The following is a 14,598-nucleotide window of genomic DNA, read 5'->3' on the forward strand; positions in this document are numbered from 1 at the left end:
TATTTTCAAAGCTCTAACCACATCTAGAGATTTTGAATCAGTGAATGTGTCAGTAACTACTGGCACTACAATAGGTTGGTTTATGTGGAAAGATGAAACCACTTTCGGAAGAAAATGTTGACGAGTCCTCAACTCTGCCCTATCTACATGGAAAATCAGGTAAGGGCTCTTGTGAGACAAGGCCCCCAATTCAGACACCCACCTTGCGGATGCCAAAGCCAAAAGCATCACCACTTTCCAAGTGAGAAACTTCAACTCTATCTTTTGTAGAGGCTCAAACCAATCCTATTGAAGGAACTGCAATACCACGTTAAGGTCCCATGGTGCCACTGGAGGCACGAATGGAGGCTGGATGTGCAGAACCCCTTTCACAAAGGTCTGAACCTCTGGAAGAGAGGCCAGTTGTTTCTGGAAGAACAATGACAAGGCCGAAATCTGGACCTTGATTGATCCCAATCGGAGGTCTGCCTCCACACCATCCTGCAAAAAAATGGAGAAAACGTCCCAACTCAAACTCTTGCGAAGGAGCCTTCTTGGATTCGCACCAAAACACATATTTTCTCCAAATACGATGGTAATGTTTCGACATTACTCCCTTTCTGGCCTGAATAAGGGTGGGGATGACCTCCTCGGGAATACCCTTCCTGACTAGGATACGGCGCTCAACAGCCATGGCGTCAAACGTAGCCGCGGTAAGTCTTGGTATACGCACGGCCCCTGCTGCAGCAGGTTCTCTCGAGGAGGAAGAGGCCGAGGATCTTCTATGAGCAACTGCTGAAGATCTGGGTACCAAGCCCTCCTTGGCCAGTCTGGGGCAATGAAGTTTGCTCGAACCCTTGTTTTTCTTATGATCCCGAGTACTTTTGGGATCAGTGGAAGTGGAGGGAAGACATACACTGACGGAAACACCCACTGGGTCATCAGTGCATCCACTGCTACTGCTTGAGGGTTTCTTGACCTGGAACAGTATCTCTGAAGCTTCTTGTTGAGACGAGACGCCATCATGTCTATTTGAGGAACTCCCCAAAGACTTGTCACCTCTGCGAAGACTTGGTGGAGGCCCCACTCTCCTGGATGTAGATCATGTCTGCTGAGGAAGTCTGCTTCCCAGTTGTCTACTCCTGGAATGAATATTGGCGACAGAGCTTGTAGATGTTTTTCTGCCCAGCGGAGGATTTTTGTCGCCTCTAACATTGCCGCTCTGCTTTTCGTTCCACCCTGCCTGTTTATGTATGTGACTGCTGTTACATTGTCCGCCTGGATCTGCACGGGACGATCTTGAAGAAGATGTACCGCTTGTTGAAGGCCGTTGTAAATGGCTTTTAGCTCCAGAACGTTTATGTGAAGGCAGGCTTCCTGTTGTGACTAACGTCCCTGGAAGTTTTCTCCCTGAGAGACTGCTCCCCAGCCTCGGAGACTTGCATCCGTGGTTACCAGGACCCAGTCCTGAATCCCGAACCTGCGCCTCTCTAGCAGAAGAGAGCTGTGCAACCACCACAGGAGCGAAATCCTGGTTTTTGATGACATGATTATCTTTCTGTGCATGTGTAGGTGTGACCCCGACCACTTGTCCAACAGGTCCCACTGGAATACTCTGGCATGGAACCTGCCAAACTGTATGGCCTCGTAGGCCATCACCATCTTCCCCAACAACCAAATGCACTGATGGATCGACACACTTGGTGGTTTCAATATCTGTTTTACCATTTTCTGGATTTCCAGAGCCTTTTCCAGCGGAAGAAATACTCTCTGAACTTCTGTGTCCAGAATCATCCCGAGGAAAGACAACCTTGTCGTCGGTTCCAACTGTGACTTGGGGTAATTTATGATCCACCCGTGTTGTTGGAGTATTGACAGAGAGAGTGATATGTTTTGTAACAACTGCTCCCTGGATCTCGCCTTTATCAGGAGATCGTCCAGATAAGGAATTATATTGACTCCTTTCTGACGAAGGAGAACCATCATCTCTGCCATCACCTTGGTTAATACCCTCGGCACCGTGGAGTGACCGAACGGTAAAGTCTGGAATTGGTAATGGCAATCCTGAACCACGAATCTCAGATAAAAACTAAAGAAAAGAGAGCGCAAGCAGACTCCACTAAAATTGAACAGTTTTAATCATAAAATTTACACAATCATCACATAGTCAAATGGTATACATATACCTAATTGTAACAGAATGTAGCCAATAAATGTAAGTATAGGATCCGCACTAAACTTCATAGACTTCCATAAAACCAGTGCACTATTAAATCATAAATATGAGCCGATATAATGGTAATCTTTATATTAGAACCAATATGTCCTTTGATTCATCTAAGAATTGACAGCTGATGGTTAACGCTGAAAGTCTTATGTATTATCCACAGATAAGTCCCGTAATTGAAAATAGATGTATAACAAGTGCACTGTTATTTTGTGTTTTTTGTGAAGTTGAGCCTCAATTTGTTAAACACCAAATACCGCACCAGTTCTATCTGCTGTTCTAATTAGTATAGCAGCGTGTCGGGATGATACCGCTTACCACTTCCTCGATGTACCGGCGGCACTGACAAGTGCTCAGGTGCCGCTGACTCCGGAGGCTATATCTCACACTTTCTCCCTGCCACAGCGTGGCAAACCACTGACCGCTTGCCGCCTCCAAAGGTCATCCAACGGCGCTGTAGATGTCCGAAACACCGCTGGCCTGGGGAGATGAGTTAGCAGCCACGGTCCCCGTATTGCAGATGGAACCAATGCAGGTGGCTTTGCTCGGGCAGATTCAACCCGACGATGAATTGGAGCTTTAGCGGGTGGAGGTCGTGGAATGGCGGAGGTGGTCAAATAGAAGTAGTCGGATCCTAGGTCCAGTCCTGACGCGTTTCTCGACCGGCAATGTCTGGTCGTTTCCTCAGAGGGTTAGAATATCAGATAAGCCTGGTGAGGAGGATAAATGGGAACATGCAGGTAAGCATCCTTTATGTCCACCGACACCAAGTAGTCCCCCTCCTCCAGACTAGCAATCACTGCCCGAAGTGATTCCATCTTGAACTTGAACCTTTTTAGGTAACAATTCAGATCCTTTAGATTTAGGATCGGTCTGACCGAGACGTCCGGCTTCGGAACCACAAACAGGCTTGAATAAAAACCCCTCCCTTGTTGTGACAATGGTACCAGGACTATGACCTGGTCTTGACATAATTTTTGGATTGCCGCTGTCACTGCTTCTCTTTCTGACGGAGAAACTGGCAAGGTCGATCTGAAAAATTGGCATGGGGAAACGTCTTGAAACTCCAGCTTGTACCTCTAGGATACTATTTACAACACCCAGGGATCCAGGCCAGACAGAATCCAATCCTGGCTGAAGAGTCTGAGACGTGCCCCCACCCGAGCGGCCTCCCGCAAGGGAGCTCCAGCGTCATGCTGGAGATTTGGCAGAAGTAGACTTCTGCTCTTGGGAACCTGGAGCCGCTGTGGGCTTCTTCTTTTCCTTTCCCCTTCCCCTACCTGCAAAGAAGGGGGAACCTCACGTCATTTTTTATTTATTGGACCGAAAGGACTGCATTTGCGGGTGATAGGTCTTTTTTACCGGTGCAGGCGCAGAGGGCAAAAATGTCGACTTACCTACGGTAGCCGCCAAGACTAACGCATCCAGGCTATCGCCAAATAAGGCCTCACCCTTATATGGGAGAGCCTCCATGTTTCTTTTGGAATATGCATCCGCGTTCCACTGGCGAATCCACAACGCCTCCAAGCCGATACTGCCATGGTAGCGGCCTGTGAACTCAAGAGTCTAATATCCTTCATTGCTTCCAACATGTAGGCGGCAGCGTCTTTGATATTCCCTAACTCATAGGTTCTCAAACTCGGTCCTCAGGACCCCACACAGTGCATGTTTTGCAGGTAACCCAGCAGGGGCACAGGTGTATTAATTACTCACTGACACATTTTAAAAGGCCCACAGGTGCAGCTTATTATTTCACTTGTGATTCTGTGAGGAGACCTGCAAAACATGCACTGTGTGGGGTCCTGAGGACCGAGTTTGAGAACCTATGCCCTAACTTAAGGAGTATCTCATCTTTATCAATCGTGTCAATTTTCTGATGACACGCTTTCTGACCATTTTTCAATAGCGCGACTCACCCATGCGCAGGCAATAGTGAGCCTGATCAGTTTACCATTGGTACCATAAATGGATTTCAATGTCGTTTCCATTTTGCGGTCTGCCGGCTCTTTAAGAGAAGCCGTGCCAGGAGCAGGGAGAATTACCTTCTTTGTCAACCTGGAAAGTGCACTGTCTAACACAGGGGATGACTCCCACTTTTTCCTGTACTCAGCTGGGAAAGGGTAAGCTATGTGAGTTATTTTGGGAATACGTAATCTTTTATCAGGATTCACCCACATCCCTTCAAACAGAGCATTTAGTTTGTGTGAAGGAGGGAACGTGACTTTGGACTTCTTTTCCTTACATAAATACGCCATCTCCTGAGGTACAGGAGTGGTTTCTGTAACCTCCAACATGTCCCTTATAGCCACAATCATATATTGTATATTTTTTGCCAATTTATGATCTATCTCTCTGGATTCACTATCGTCGACACAAGAATCAGAATACGTGTCGGTATCAGTGTTTATAACATTTGCAAATGGTCTCTTATGTGACCCAGAGGGGCCGCCCGCATAAGGAATAACAGCATCCTGAAAAATCACATCTTCCACAGATTTTCTCCAGCATGCAGCCTTAGATTCAGACTTATCTAATCTACGGTTAATCAGATGCATACTGTCACATATCTCTTTCACCCATGCAGGCTCTTGGTGTGCCGGTAGCGCCACCACATTACAACTCTGTGTCCCTAAAATGGCTTCCTCCGGGGAGGAACTCCCTGCCTCAGACATGCCTCACACGTGTACAGCACACCAACAGACACACTGGGACTTATTTTGGGGACAGACCCACAGTAAAATCTGTCAGAGGGACACAGGATAGGAGCAGCCAGTTCACAATCCCAGCGCCAGTATTTCCTGTGAACACAGTATGCCGACAGCCTAACAGCGCTTTTTAAATAGTAATATACACTATCAAATGCACCACAATCGCTTTGTGCCCCCCCTTAATAGCACCCTGTGCTTGTCAGAAGTGGAGGAGAGGACCAGCGTGTTCTCTGCAGCCTGAGGAGAGAGAGAAAATGGCGCTGAGTAGTATGCTGGCTGCCTGAGGAAGAAGCTCCGCCCCCGCAATGGCGCGTCCTTACACTCATACAAACACTGTAATATTTTTACTGGCGGGAGTAGGGCTGTGCCAGCGGCAACTTATGCCCCCTTTTAGCCAGTTTGAGGTATTTTTCTTGCTGCCCAGGGTGCCCCCGCACCCTGCACCCTGTAGTGCCTGTGTGTGTGTGCAGCAATGGCGCGCTGCGCTCCCACCAGCCACGCCGCACCTCAGCCGTCATTTACTTGATAGATCATTCTTCTTATACTCACCTGTCTTCTGACTTCTGGCTCTGAGAGGGGGGTGACGGCGTGCTGTGGGAGTGAGCATCTAGACACGGCTAGTGTTCAGTTCCCTTCAGGAGCTACTGGTGTCCTATCAGTCAGAAGCAGAGTCATGAAACTCTGAGGAAGTTGGTTCTGCTTCTGCCCCCTCAGTCCCACGAAGCAGGGAGTCTGATGCCAGCATATCTCCCTGAAAATAAAAAACCTAACATAAGTCTTTTCAGAGAAACTCAGTAGAGCTCCTCAGAGTGCATCCGGTCGACCTGGGCACATTTCTAAAACTGAGGTCTGGAGGAGGGGCACAGAGGGAGGAGCCAGTTCACACCCAATGAAAAGTCTTTAGAGTGCCCATGTCTCCTGCGGATCCCGTCTATACCCCATGGTCTTGATGTCGTCCCCAGCATCCTCTAGGATGTATGAGAAAAATAAATAAATTATTATGCCCCTCAACCCCATCAGTTTTTGTGCCGCCCTGTTTTTAAGAGAGCTCAAAGATTGCTGCAACAAATTACAAAAACAGTGTACTAATGATTGCTGTAATGTAGTCAGCTAAGGCGATGTGAGCAGTATCATTAAATGTTATTATCTATGGGTAGGTGTAGAATTGGACATTTCTGGGCCCCATACCAAAAATCTGGTACAGACTTAGGCATTGCTGGACCCAGCCCCCCTCTCCCCCAGGACCCTTCTCTGCCTTCCGAAGCAAGCAGGCACCCGCACAGTGAAGTCTATTTAAATGAATTGTGTGGCTATGGGACCCCCCTCACCTCTAGGCTTGGATGCAGCAGTTCTGCCACTGTATGAGATAGGAATAAATGGGTTGGGGACAGGATCCCGGTCGTCGGAATACCGATGCCAGAATCCCAGCAGCCAGAATGTCGTCAGGGGGACGAGCACAACTATTCCACTTGTGGGCACGCTGTGTTCGTCACGATGCAGGCTCGGTGTCTCACTGTGTTCACCACAGGATTTATACCCACTCCATGGGTGTCGTGGACACCCAGGAGTGGGAATAGCTGTTGCGGCACTGCCGGCATTCTGGTAGTCGGGATCCCAGCGTCTGTATTCTGACCGCCAGGATCCTGACTGCATCCCGAATAAACAACATTATGTTTATATTTGGACCACGAGACTACAGAAAAAACTTGATAATAAATTACAAATTATCTTTTTAATAATTAGGTGATATGATTTAAAATATGTAATAATTAAATCTGTGTGATTTCTTTTTAAACAAGGCCCAAGTGTTTGGTTTAACATAATAGAACGTGACAAACAATGATCCTGCTGACTTTACAATGGCATATCATATACAGGTTGAGTATCCCATATCCAAATATTCAGAAATACGGAATTTTTTAACGGATACTGAGACAGTGAAACGTTTGTTTTCTGATGGCTCAATGTACACAAACTTTGTTTAATACACACAAAGTTATTAAACATATTGTATTATATGACCTTCAGGCTGTGTGTATAAGGTGTATATGAAACATAAATGAATTGTGTATGTACACACATTTTGTTTAGTGCACAAAGTTATTAAAAATATTGACTAAAATTACCATCAGGCTGTGTGTGTATAAGGTGTATATGAAACATAATTGCATTCTGTGCTTAGACTTAGGTCCTATCACCATGATATCTCATTATGGTATACAATTATTCCAAAATACGGAAAAATCCGATGTCCAAAATACTTCTGGTCCCAAGCATTTTGGATAAGGGATACTCAACCTGTAATGCCGAAATAGTCAAGATTTTCACAATTCAATCTTAAATATATCTGTTTCTAATAATACGCTAAAAAGTTATCTAGGCTGAATAGGAAACTGGTTGGGAGTACTTACTAGAGTAGAGTGCAAACGATTAATAAACAGAAGCTGATGAAAATGTATTAACAAATTATGCTACAGGCTTCTAAACATCACTCTCTTTCTGGAATTCATAACGTGTAGGAAAATTAGTCTGTACTTACGAATACTGTGTTAGAAGTTCCAAATTATTATTCATGTTGATTGGATGTTTCTCACCTAGTTGAAACAGCTTCTCTAAGGCCTCGTAAATGAAAATGATGCAGATAAGAGACGCAAATGCTTCCTCAGTAAATCGTGTAATGTAACACACCAGGGAACTTGCATCAGTGGCAACCAGGACAATGCACATAAAGGCCGTCCATAGGCCTATGCTGGCTCTTAAAGAGAGGTACGACAGTCCATACTCCCTATATAAGGAAATATGAGATGAGATTTCTACTTTTACTAAAAAAGAAACAAAGATCTGGAGTTATTCAAGTCAGTTATATCTGAAAGTATTTGGTAAGGTTATAGTTTGCAGCTATAATTGATTGTGATGTAGACACTGAGGAAACATTATTAATTTCAATATGACATATCAATGCTGATAGCATGTAATATACAAAACAACAATTATCTTTCATCAGAAGTCAATGTACAGTAAAAAAAAGTGAATTAGAGCACGTATAGTTTTTTACAATGAAAGTAGAAGTTTGCAATGATGCATCATGTGATACTGCATAACGATGGAGACACATATTGCGTCATCATGCCATTTGCTCCCAAGTACGATTTACAGGTATGTCATTGTGCATTGATGGTCTGGATGACATGGCTCACGTGACCGCCTATAGCCACCAATCATTAGATTTTAGGCATGTCCTCAGTACCTTCCTCACAGAAGGTACACAAAGTTGGCAAAATGAATTGTTCCCTTATAATATATTCTTGTGATATATCCACAGATAGGGAGTGGCTAGGCTAGGAGCAGGGTGGCATATGCCTTTTGGGATGGTATTGTAGTGCACTACCTGGGCTGCTCTTAGCACTACCAGACTCTGGGTATTGCTGTACTTACTGGTACTCATACACTCCCTCGGGATCAGTCACCTTGATCCATTACTCCCTGCTCCCCCGCTCCTCTGCTCTCTAACCTCCAACATTTGAGTCAGCACCAATCCCTTCCCCTTGGTACTCACAGACACTTCACTGCTACAGTACATCACTTATGATTATGTGGGGGATCAATGTTATGTGTGGGATAGTTAATATTACGTATGCAAAGGTGGAGATATTCGTGTTATGTGGGGGTTTTAATGTAATGGATGTTGTTGGGGGCTATTAATATATTTTAGGGGATATCAATGGAATTAAATGACAATGCACCCAAATCTAACTCTCTCTGCATATGTTATATATGAGAGACTTGAGAGATCTGAAGCATGCATAGTGAGTTGGCCTGGGAAGTGAGACACCCGGCATCAGCATTAAGCTGATGTGCTGTGGGGGTCTAGCAGGGATCGCCAGAGGGGGGGAGTTTTCCACTACTTCAGCAAACGAGATGTTTATACATCTCGTCGCTACTGCTTCCTGCTTCACCTTGGTAAATAGGCAAATTAGAAAGCGCTATATCTGCATGATAATACACTGGGTATAATCTACACCCATGCTTTCTAAGCACACATTCTCCCAACTTCATGGTATTCGCCTGTCTCTTCTTGCTAGTAGTGATTGAGTGCTCAGATCAACACATATAACAGACTTGATGGCAGAAACTGCTGCTACTGGGCATGCATCGCAACTTTGTTCTGTCCTCTATATTCCATGTTATGGCCACAGCGCTAGTAAAATTGTATTATATACCACTGCTATTGTGATTACGATTTGAGCCAGATAGGAAGGGGGTTTCTGGGCAACTTGCATTTGCCTATGACATGAAAATGTTGACACGGTCATGATACTGATGAAATGTCAACATGTTAGTATAACGTCCCTAGTGGCCAAACAGTCACTTACTTGGTCTCAATGGCTGCAGTGAATTCAGCTGTATCTTTTTGGTCACGGTGTTCATGTGATTATCTCTTTGGACAGCGCTACGTTTCTAGGGGGTCATTTTGACCCGTTTGCTCGCTGCTTTTTATTGCAGCTGAGCAAACGGGTCCCTACTGCGCATGTGCCGTAGTGCGTCGGTGCTTGCCAGACGGCCGAAGGCCGTAGCAAGGCTGCGATCGCCTCTGCATGATTGACAGGCAGAGGCGGTCAGTGGGCGGGAGGGGGCGGAACGGCGGCGTTAGGCCACCGTTTCATGGGCGCAGTCCGCCCAATGCAGGCGTGGCCGGACCGAATGGAGGCGGTCCGCAGCGGCTGCGTGACATCACACACAGCCACTGAGGGCCGGGGAGTGATGAGTATCTCCCGGCCAGCACGCTAAAGCTGCGCTGGTCGGGAGCTACTGTTGAAGTGCAAAGGCATTGCTGCTGTAGATGTCTCACAACTTGCATAGCAATATAAAATAAAATAATCTTCCATCTCCCCTTCTTCATGCAGCTGGTATCATCGGCCTGCTCATAGACCCTCAGCCATATTTGCCAAGCAATGCACACGCCCACATATCATTATCATTATATTTTATTTATAGGGCATTACCAGGGGACCACAGTGCTTTACAGTACAAATGTGACAATATACATGGATCTAGTATGGGTGGCTATCATCATCTAGTTGTAGCAGTATTAAGAAGTTAATAAATGGGTCCACAGTTCTAATTATGGTTTGTGCTGTCATGTGACCTTTTTAAATGACTCTGCTCATTTTTTAACTTGACATTTGCGTTTGCAGGGGATCTGTATAATCTGGGCACATTGGGTCATTAGAAACTAAACATGGGCTGGGAAAAGTGATGATTGTCATTTTGTTTTGCAGAAAGAAAAATGTTAAATTTTAACAAGTGAAAAGAAACATTTATGGGAGGTGTAGCCCTGGTGGGGCCTGATTTGTGGGTGATGACCATGAAAGTAAAAGAAGTGGGTTGGAGGTTGGTCTAGTGCCATGCACTCCTACTTCAAAGCTTGGTCATTCATTCTCTGGCAGTGGAAAACACTGTGGGTGAAATGTAATATGGTGTGAGAATCAGAAAGTGAGAGATTTTGGTAAAATTCTCCTGTTTTTTTAAAGTTGCGATCACTTACATGGTAAAATCAACCTGGTTTTGCCATGTAAATGAAAGCCACTTTAAAAAAACAGGAGAATTTTACCAAAATCTCTCACTTTCTGACATTTCCCCCTAGGTCACTTGGTTGTAGTAGCCAGCCAGCCAGCCGTGAGCCAGATATTGTGTCCATACAAACTGGTTAACAAACATTGGGGCAGATGTATTAACCTGGAGAAGGCATAAGGAAGTGATAAACCAGTGATAAATGCAAGGTGATAAACACACCATCCAATCAGCTCCAATATGCAAATTGACAGCTAGGAGCTGACTGGCTGGTGCGTTTATCACCTTGCACTTATCACTGGTTAATCACTTCCTTATGCCTTCTCCAGGTTAATACATCTGCCCCATTGTGCTAACATGTTTTCCTGGATGTAAAGCATAATACAGCTGCTAAAGAACGAATTTCAGATCGTTTAACATCAATCAAATGCTTAGCACCAAATTCTTACCTACCAGCCTGGCCAACACCGACAGCAATGTCGGCATACACCAGAGAGAATTCATCACTTTAGCTTACACTGAGTTGTCTTTGACAGATACACATGATTTCATCATGCTGCCCTCATATTCCGGTGTCGCTATTTTCTGCTACATATAACAGCACAATAAAGTACTATCTTATCCTATGACACATAACTAGTAGGCAGGAAAATCTGGGAAGCACCCAACTAACAAACAGTGAAAATTACAGGGTATGAATAGTAATTATCACCCTGCAAAATGAACGGCATACCAACACTTCCAGTTACCACGGCCACTTTAAAGTTGAAAATAATATATTCTATGTAGCTGGTTTATTTTATACCATAAATAAAACATAGTCTACAATATAATCTTATTTGCTTTAATATTTTATAATATCAAAAGAGGGAAAGTATTTTTGGGTGGATGATTGCTAACGTGAATTTGTACGTAGTGGCTGTGCAAAAATCTGCGAATGTCACAGTCACCAGGATTTGTATTGAGATGTCCACTGGCAGGGTCTCTGAACCGCCGCTTGCCTATGGACAATGACTAAAACCTCACTGCAACCGCCATCAGAAAATCATTGCAGCACATAAGCAGTGTGACTTACAGTATACTCATGCACAGTGGCAAAAAATAGCTATACTGCATATGAATATCTGAATCAGGCCATTTGTTTCCATGTTATGTTTTTGTATTAGAGACACTCTGGGGTCAATGCAGAGTTGAACACAAGTTGGCTGCAATTGCTCCAGCAATGTGCGCACAGTCCTATGTAGAGTTGCATGCATATCTACACTTCCACTCAACTATGCATAGCCCGCAATTCCAACAATATGTCCTCAAAGAGCATTGACTACATGAGAATTCCCCTTTGTAGCCCAGTTACACCTTTCAGACAAACAGTGTGAGGTCCCTATGCCATAACATTAAGCAGCCCCAAACTGGTCAGCCCAGTACTGGAATCCCTAGTAACATCATGCAAGGATAAGCTTGCTGGTTAACGGATAGTAGGGGAACCGCACACTATTTTTCCCCCTATTATCCAATACCACCGTAGGCTCAGAGGTCCAGGGCTGGTTATGGTTTGGGGGAGTGACCACTTTTTTTTCTCCATTTTTATGACCATTGCGCAGCATAAAACAATTTAAAATAAAAATCTTACAAAAATAAATATTCATGAAAGATAAAGTACATTGCCACTTACTTGCAAAATTTATATAATATCTTTTCAAACACCAGGACTGGTCCCGTGCTCCCCAAAATGGTTAGAGGTTGTCCACCAAACAGGGAAAACGCAATCCCTGTCATTGAGGCTCCAAACAGAGATTCTATTGCACTCTAGACAGAATAAAAGGAATCACACATGGGTTCAACAGTCCAATGGTAACTAACACATTAAACAATACCATTACAGTATGCCATAACTGTATTGTGTGCAACACCTACTATACGACCTTCTGTTGCCTCTCCGAGAAGACCACCAAATGTGATAACAGGAGACATGCATGCACAGTAGAGGAACAGAAATGAGGCTAAACACTGCAAGCTAAAAGCATCTCTGAAGTCACTCCAGAAGAAGGGGGCTTTCCTCTTGATATCCATGACCAGTCCCCCAAACAACCTACAATGAAGAAAGAATTGACATTGTGCTAAATGCATAGTCCCGGGTGTCTCTAATTTGCAGAGACAGTCCTATGTCATGATTATATATTGTAACAGTTACAAAGTATAAAGGCCAATCTAGTGCTGGATGTTGGCTGAAGTTGGGGAGATATATGAAACCTTAAGAGGACAAGTGGAAAAGTTGCCCACAGTAACCAATCAGCATCTAGCTATCATTTATCAAGTACATTCCGTAAAATGATAGCTAGAAGTTCATTGGTTGCTAATGGCAACTTCTCCACTAGCCATAATTACAAGATTTCATACAGTACATCCTCCCCTATGTTAATGTAAGCATCATTAGTTAAGTTGAAAATTACAGTTGATGTCCAGGACTAAGAGAAATATTTAACTAAATTTAAATTTAAGTATTTAATAAAATACTTAATTTGTGTTAACCACATTATTTATATCTTAAAATACACTCTGACAAATACTAGTCAGACCTTGGTCATTTGCTGTAAAAGTCACAACATCTGGGCAAAGGCTGTAACAGTCTATTATTTGTGAAATATTTATTCTTGCATGTATAACAATATGACTTTCCATTGCGTGCACTACTTATAAATCTTTTTCTGACAGTGGATCATACACTCAGTGTCACTGCATGAGATGCCATTGAGTTAAACTATCAGTCAAACTGTTTTGCTGAGAGTTAAAACTTAGCAGACAGGACAAACTACAGGGACGAGGTTGATTCCAGTAGAAAATAAATGCATGTGAGCCAAGAAACTTTGCATGGATGAGAGAACAAAAACAAAACTCATGTTAGATGAAGCTAAGCCTGGGTGAGAGCAGAAATTAAGCTCATGCGAGAGAGCAAGCCAAGCTTGGGTGAGAGCAGAAACTAAGCTCATGTGAGAGAGCAAGCTAGCTTGGGTGAGAGCAGAAACTAAGCTGATGTGAGAGAGCAAGCTAAGCTTGGGTGAGAGCAGAAACTAAGCTGATGTGAAAGAAGCTAAGCTCATGTGAGAGAAGAAGCTAAGATTTAGTGGTCTATTCATAAAGCAGTGAAAAGTGTGGAGAAGTGAGCCAGTGGAGAAACTGCCCATAGCAACCAATCAGCACTGAGGTAACATTTATAATTTGCATACTATACAATTGTACAGAGCAGCTGATTGGTCGCCATGGGCAACTTCTCCATAGGCTCACTTCTCCACTCTTTATACTGCTTCATGAATAGACCACTAAGTGAGAGCAGAAACTAAATTTATGTGAAAGAAGAAGCTAAACTTAGGTGAGGACAGATATTAAGCTTATGTGAGAGCACCCAATAGCATACTATAACACAAGGGTCCCTACAGGGGGTAAATGTGTAATAATCAGTACACAGGAATGGAAGACTGGGTCTCACCAAGGAGAGGCAGTTTAAATTCCGGCTGTCGGGATCCCGGTATCCAGAAGGCCGACGCAGGAATCCCGATAGCCGGTGAAATACCACAGAATGGAATCCCGACCTCCGCAAGGTATTCCCACTCAGTTGGTGGGTCCAGCATGGTGAGCGCAGCGAACCTGCAAGGGGACTCGGTGCCTCGCTGACAGGAATCCAACTTACGGCATGCCGCTGTCAGTATACTGATAGCTGGCATCCCGTCTGCCGGTATAAAATACTGATTCCTCACCAAGGTTTGACAATAACAAGGATAACAGAGGAAGTAAATATAAGTTGAGTAACTGCACTATATACACAGCATCTTTATACAATGCTGTGCAGGGGTCTCTAGAAGCCAGAGGGGGCTTGCAAGTGCAAATTTTTGGTGGCTGGTATATAAGAACAAGATGCCTCCAGTGACAGATCATTACATGCATGGGTTGCACTCAGAGCATTTGACTGGTTCTAGGGAGGCAATATTTGCTATGGCATTGCTAGGCACAATGCTCCACTGTCAGGCACATAGGGCATTTTTGGTGTGTTGAACAAAACTCAATGCATCAAATTTGCATTGGACTATGAGATTCAACAGACATTGGTCATCCCTAACT

General features: G+C 44.2%; 1 protein-coding gene across 4 annotated transcripts in view; it reads right to left on the bottom strand.

The window, feature by feature from the left end:
- SLC4A10 (solute carrier family 4 member 10) overlaps positions 1–14,598 on the bottom strand; it is a 562,469-nt gene that overhangs the window by 92,612 nt on the left and 455,259 nt on the right. For all 4 annotated transcript variants that reach the window (XM_063933638.1, XM_063933637.1, XM_063933636.1 and 1 more), the window contains exons 12-14: positions 12,400–12,574; positions 12,158–12,291; positions 7,454–7,699 (exon numbers count right to left, since the gene is read on the bottom strand). In XM_063933638.1, the coding sequence (XP_063789708.1) occupies positions 7,454–7,699; positions 12,158–12,291; positions 12,400–12,574 (555 nt within the window). The remainder of the gene's footprint in view (positions 1–7,453; positions 7,700–12,157; positions 12,292–12,399; positions 12,575–14,598) is intronic.

Source organism: Pseudophryne corroboree, chromosome 7, assembly GCF_028390025.1.
Source record: "Pseudophryne corroboree isolate aPseCor3 chromosome 7, aPseCor3.hap2, whole genome shotgun sequence".
NCBI classification, from domain to species: domain Eukaryota; kingdom Metazoa; phylum Chordata; class Amphibia; order Anura; family Myobatrachidae; genus Pseudophryne; species Pseudophryne corroboree.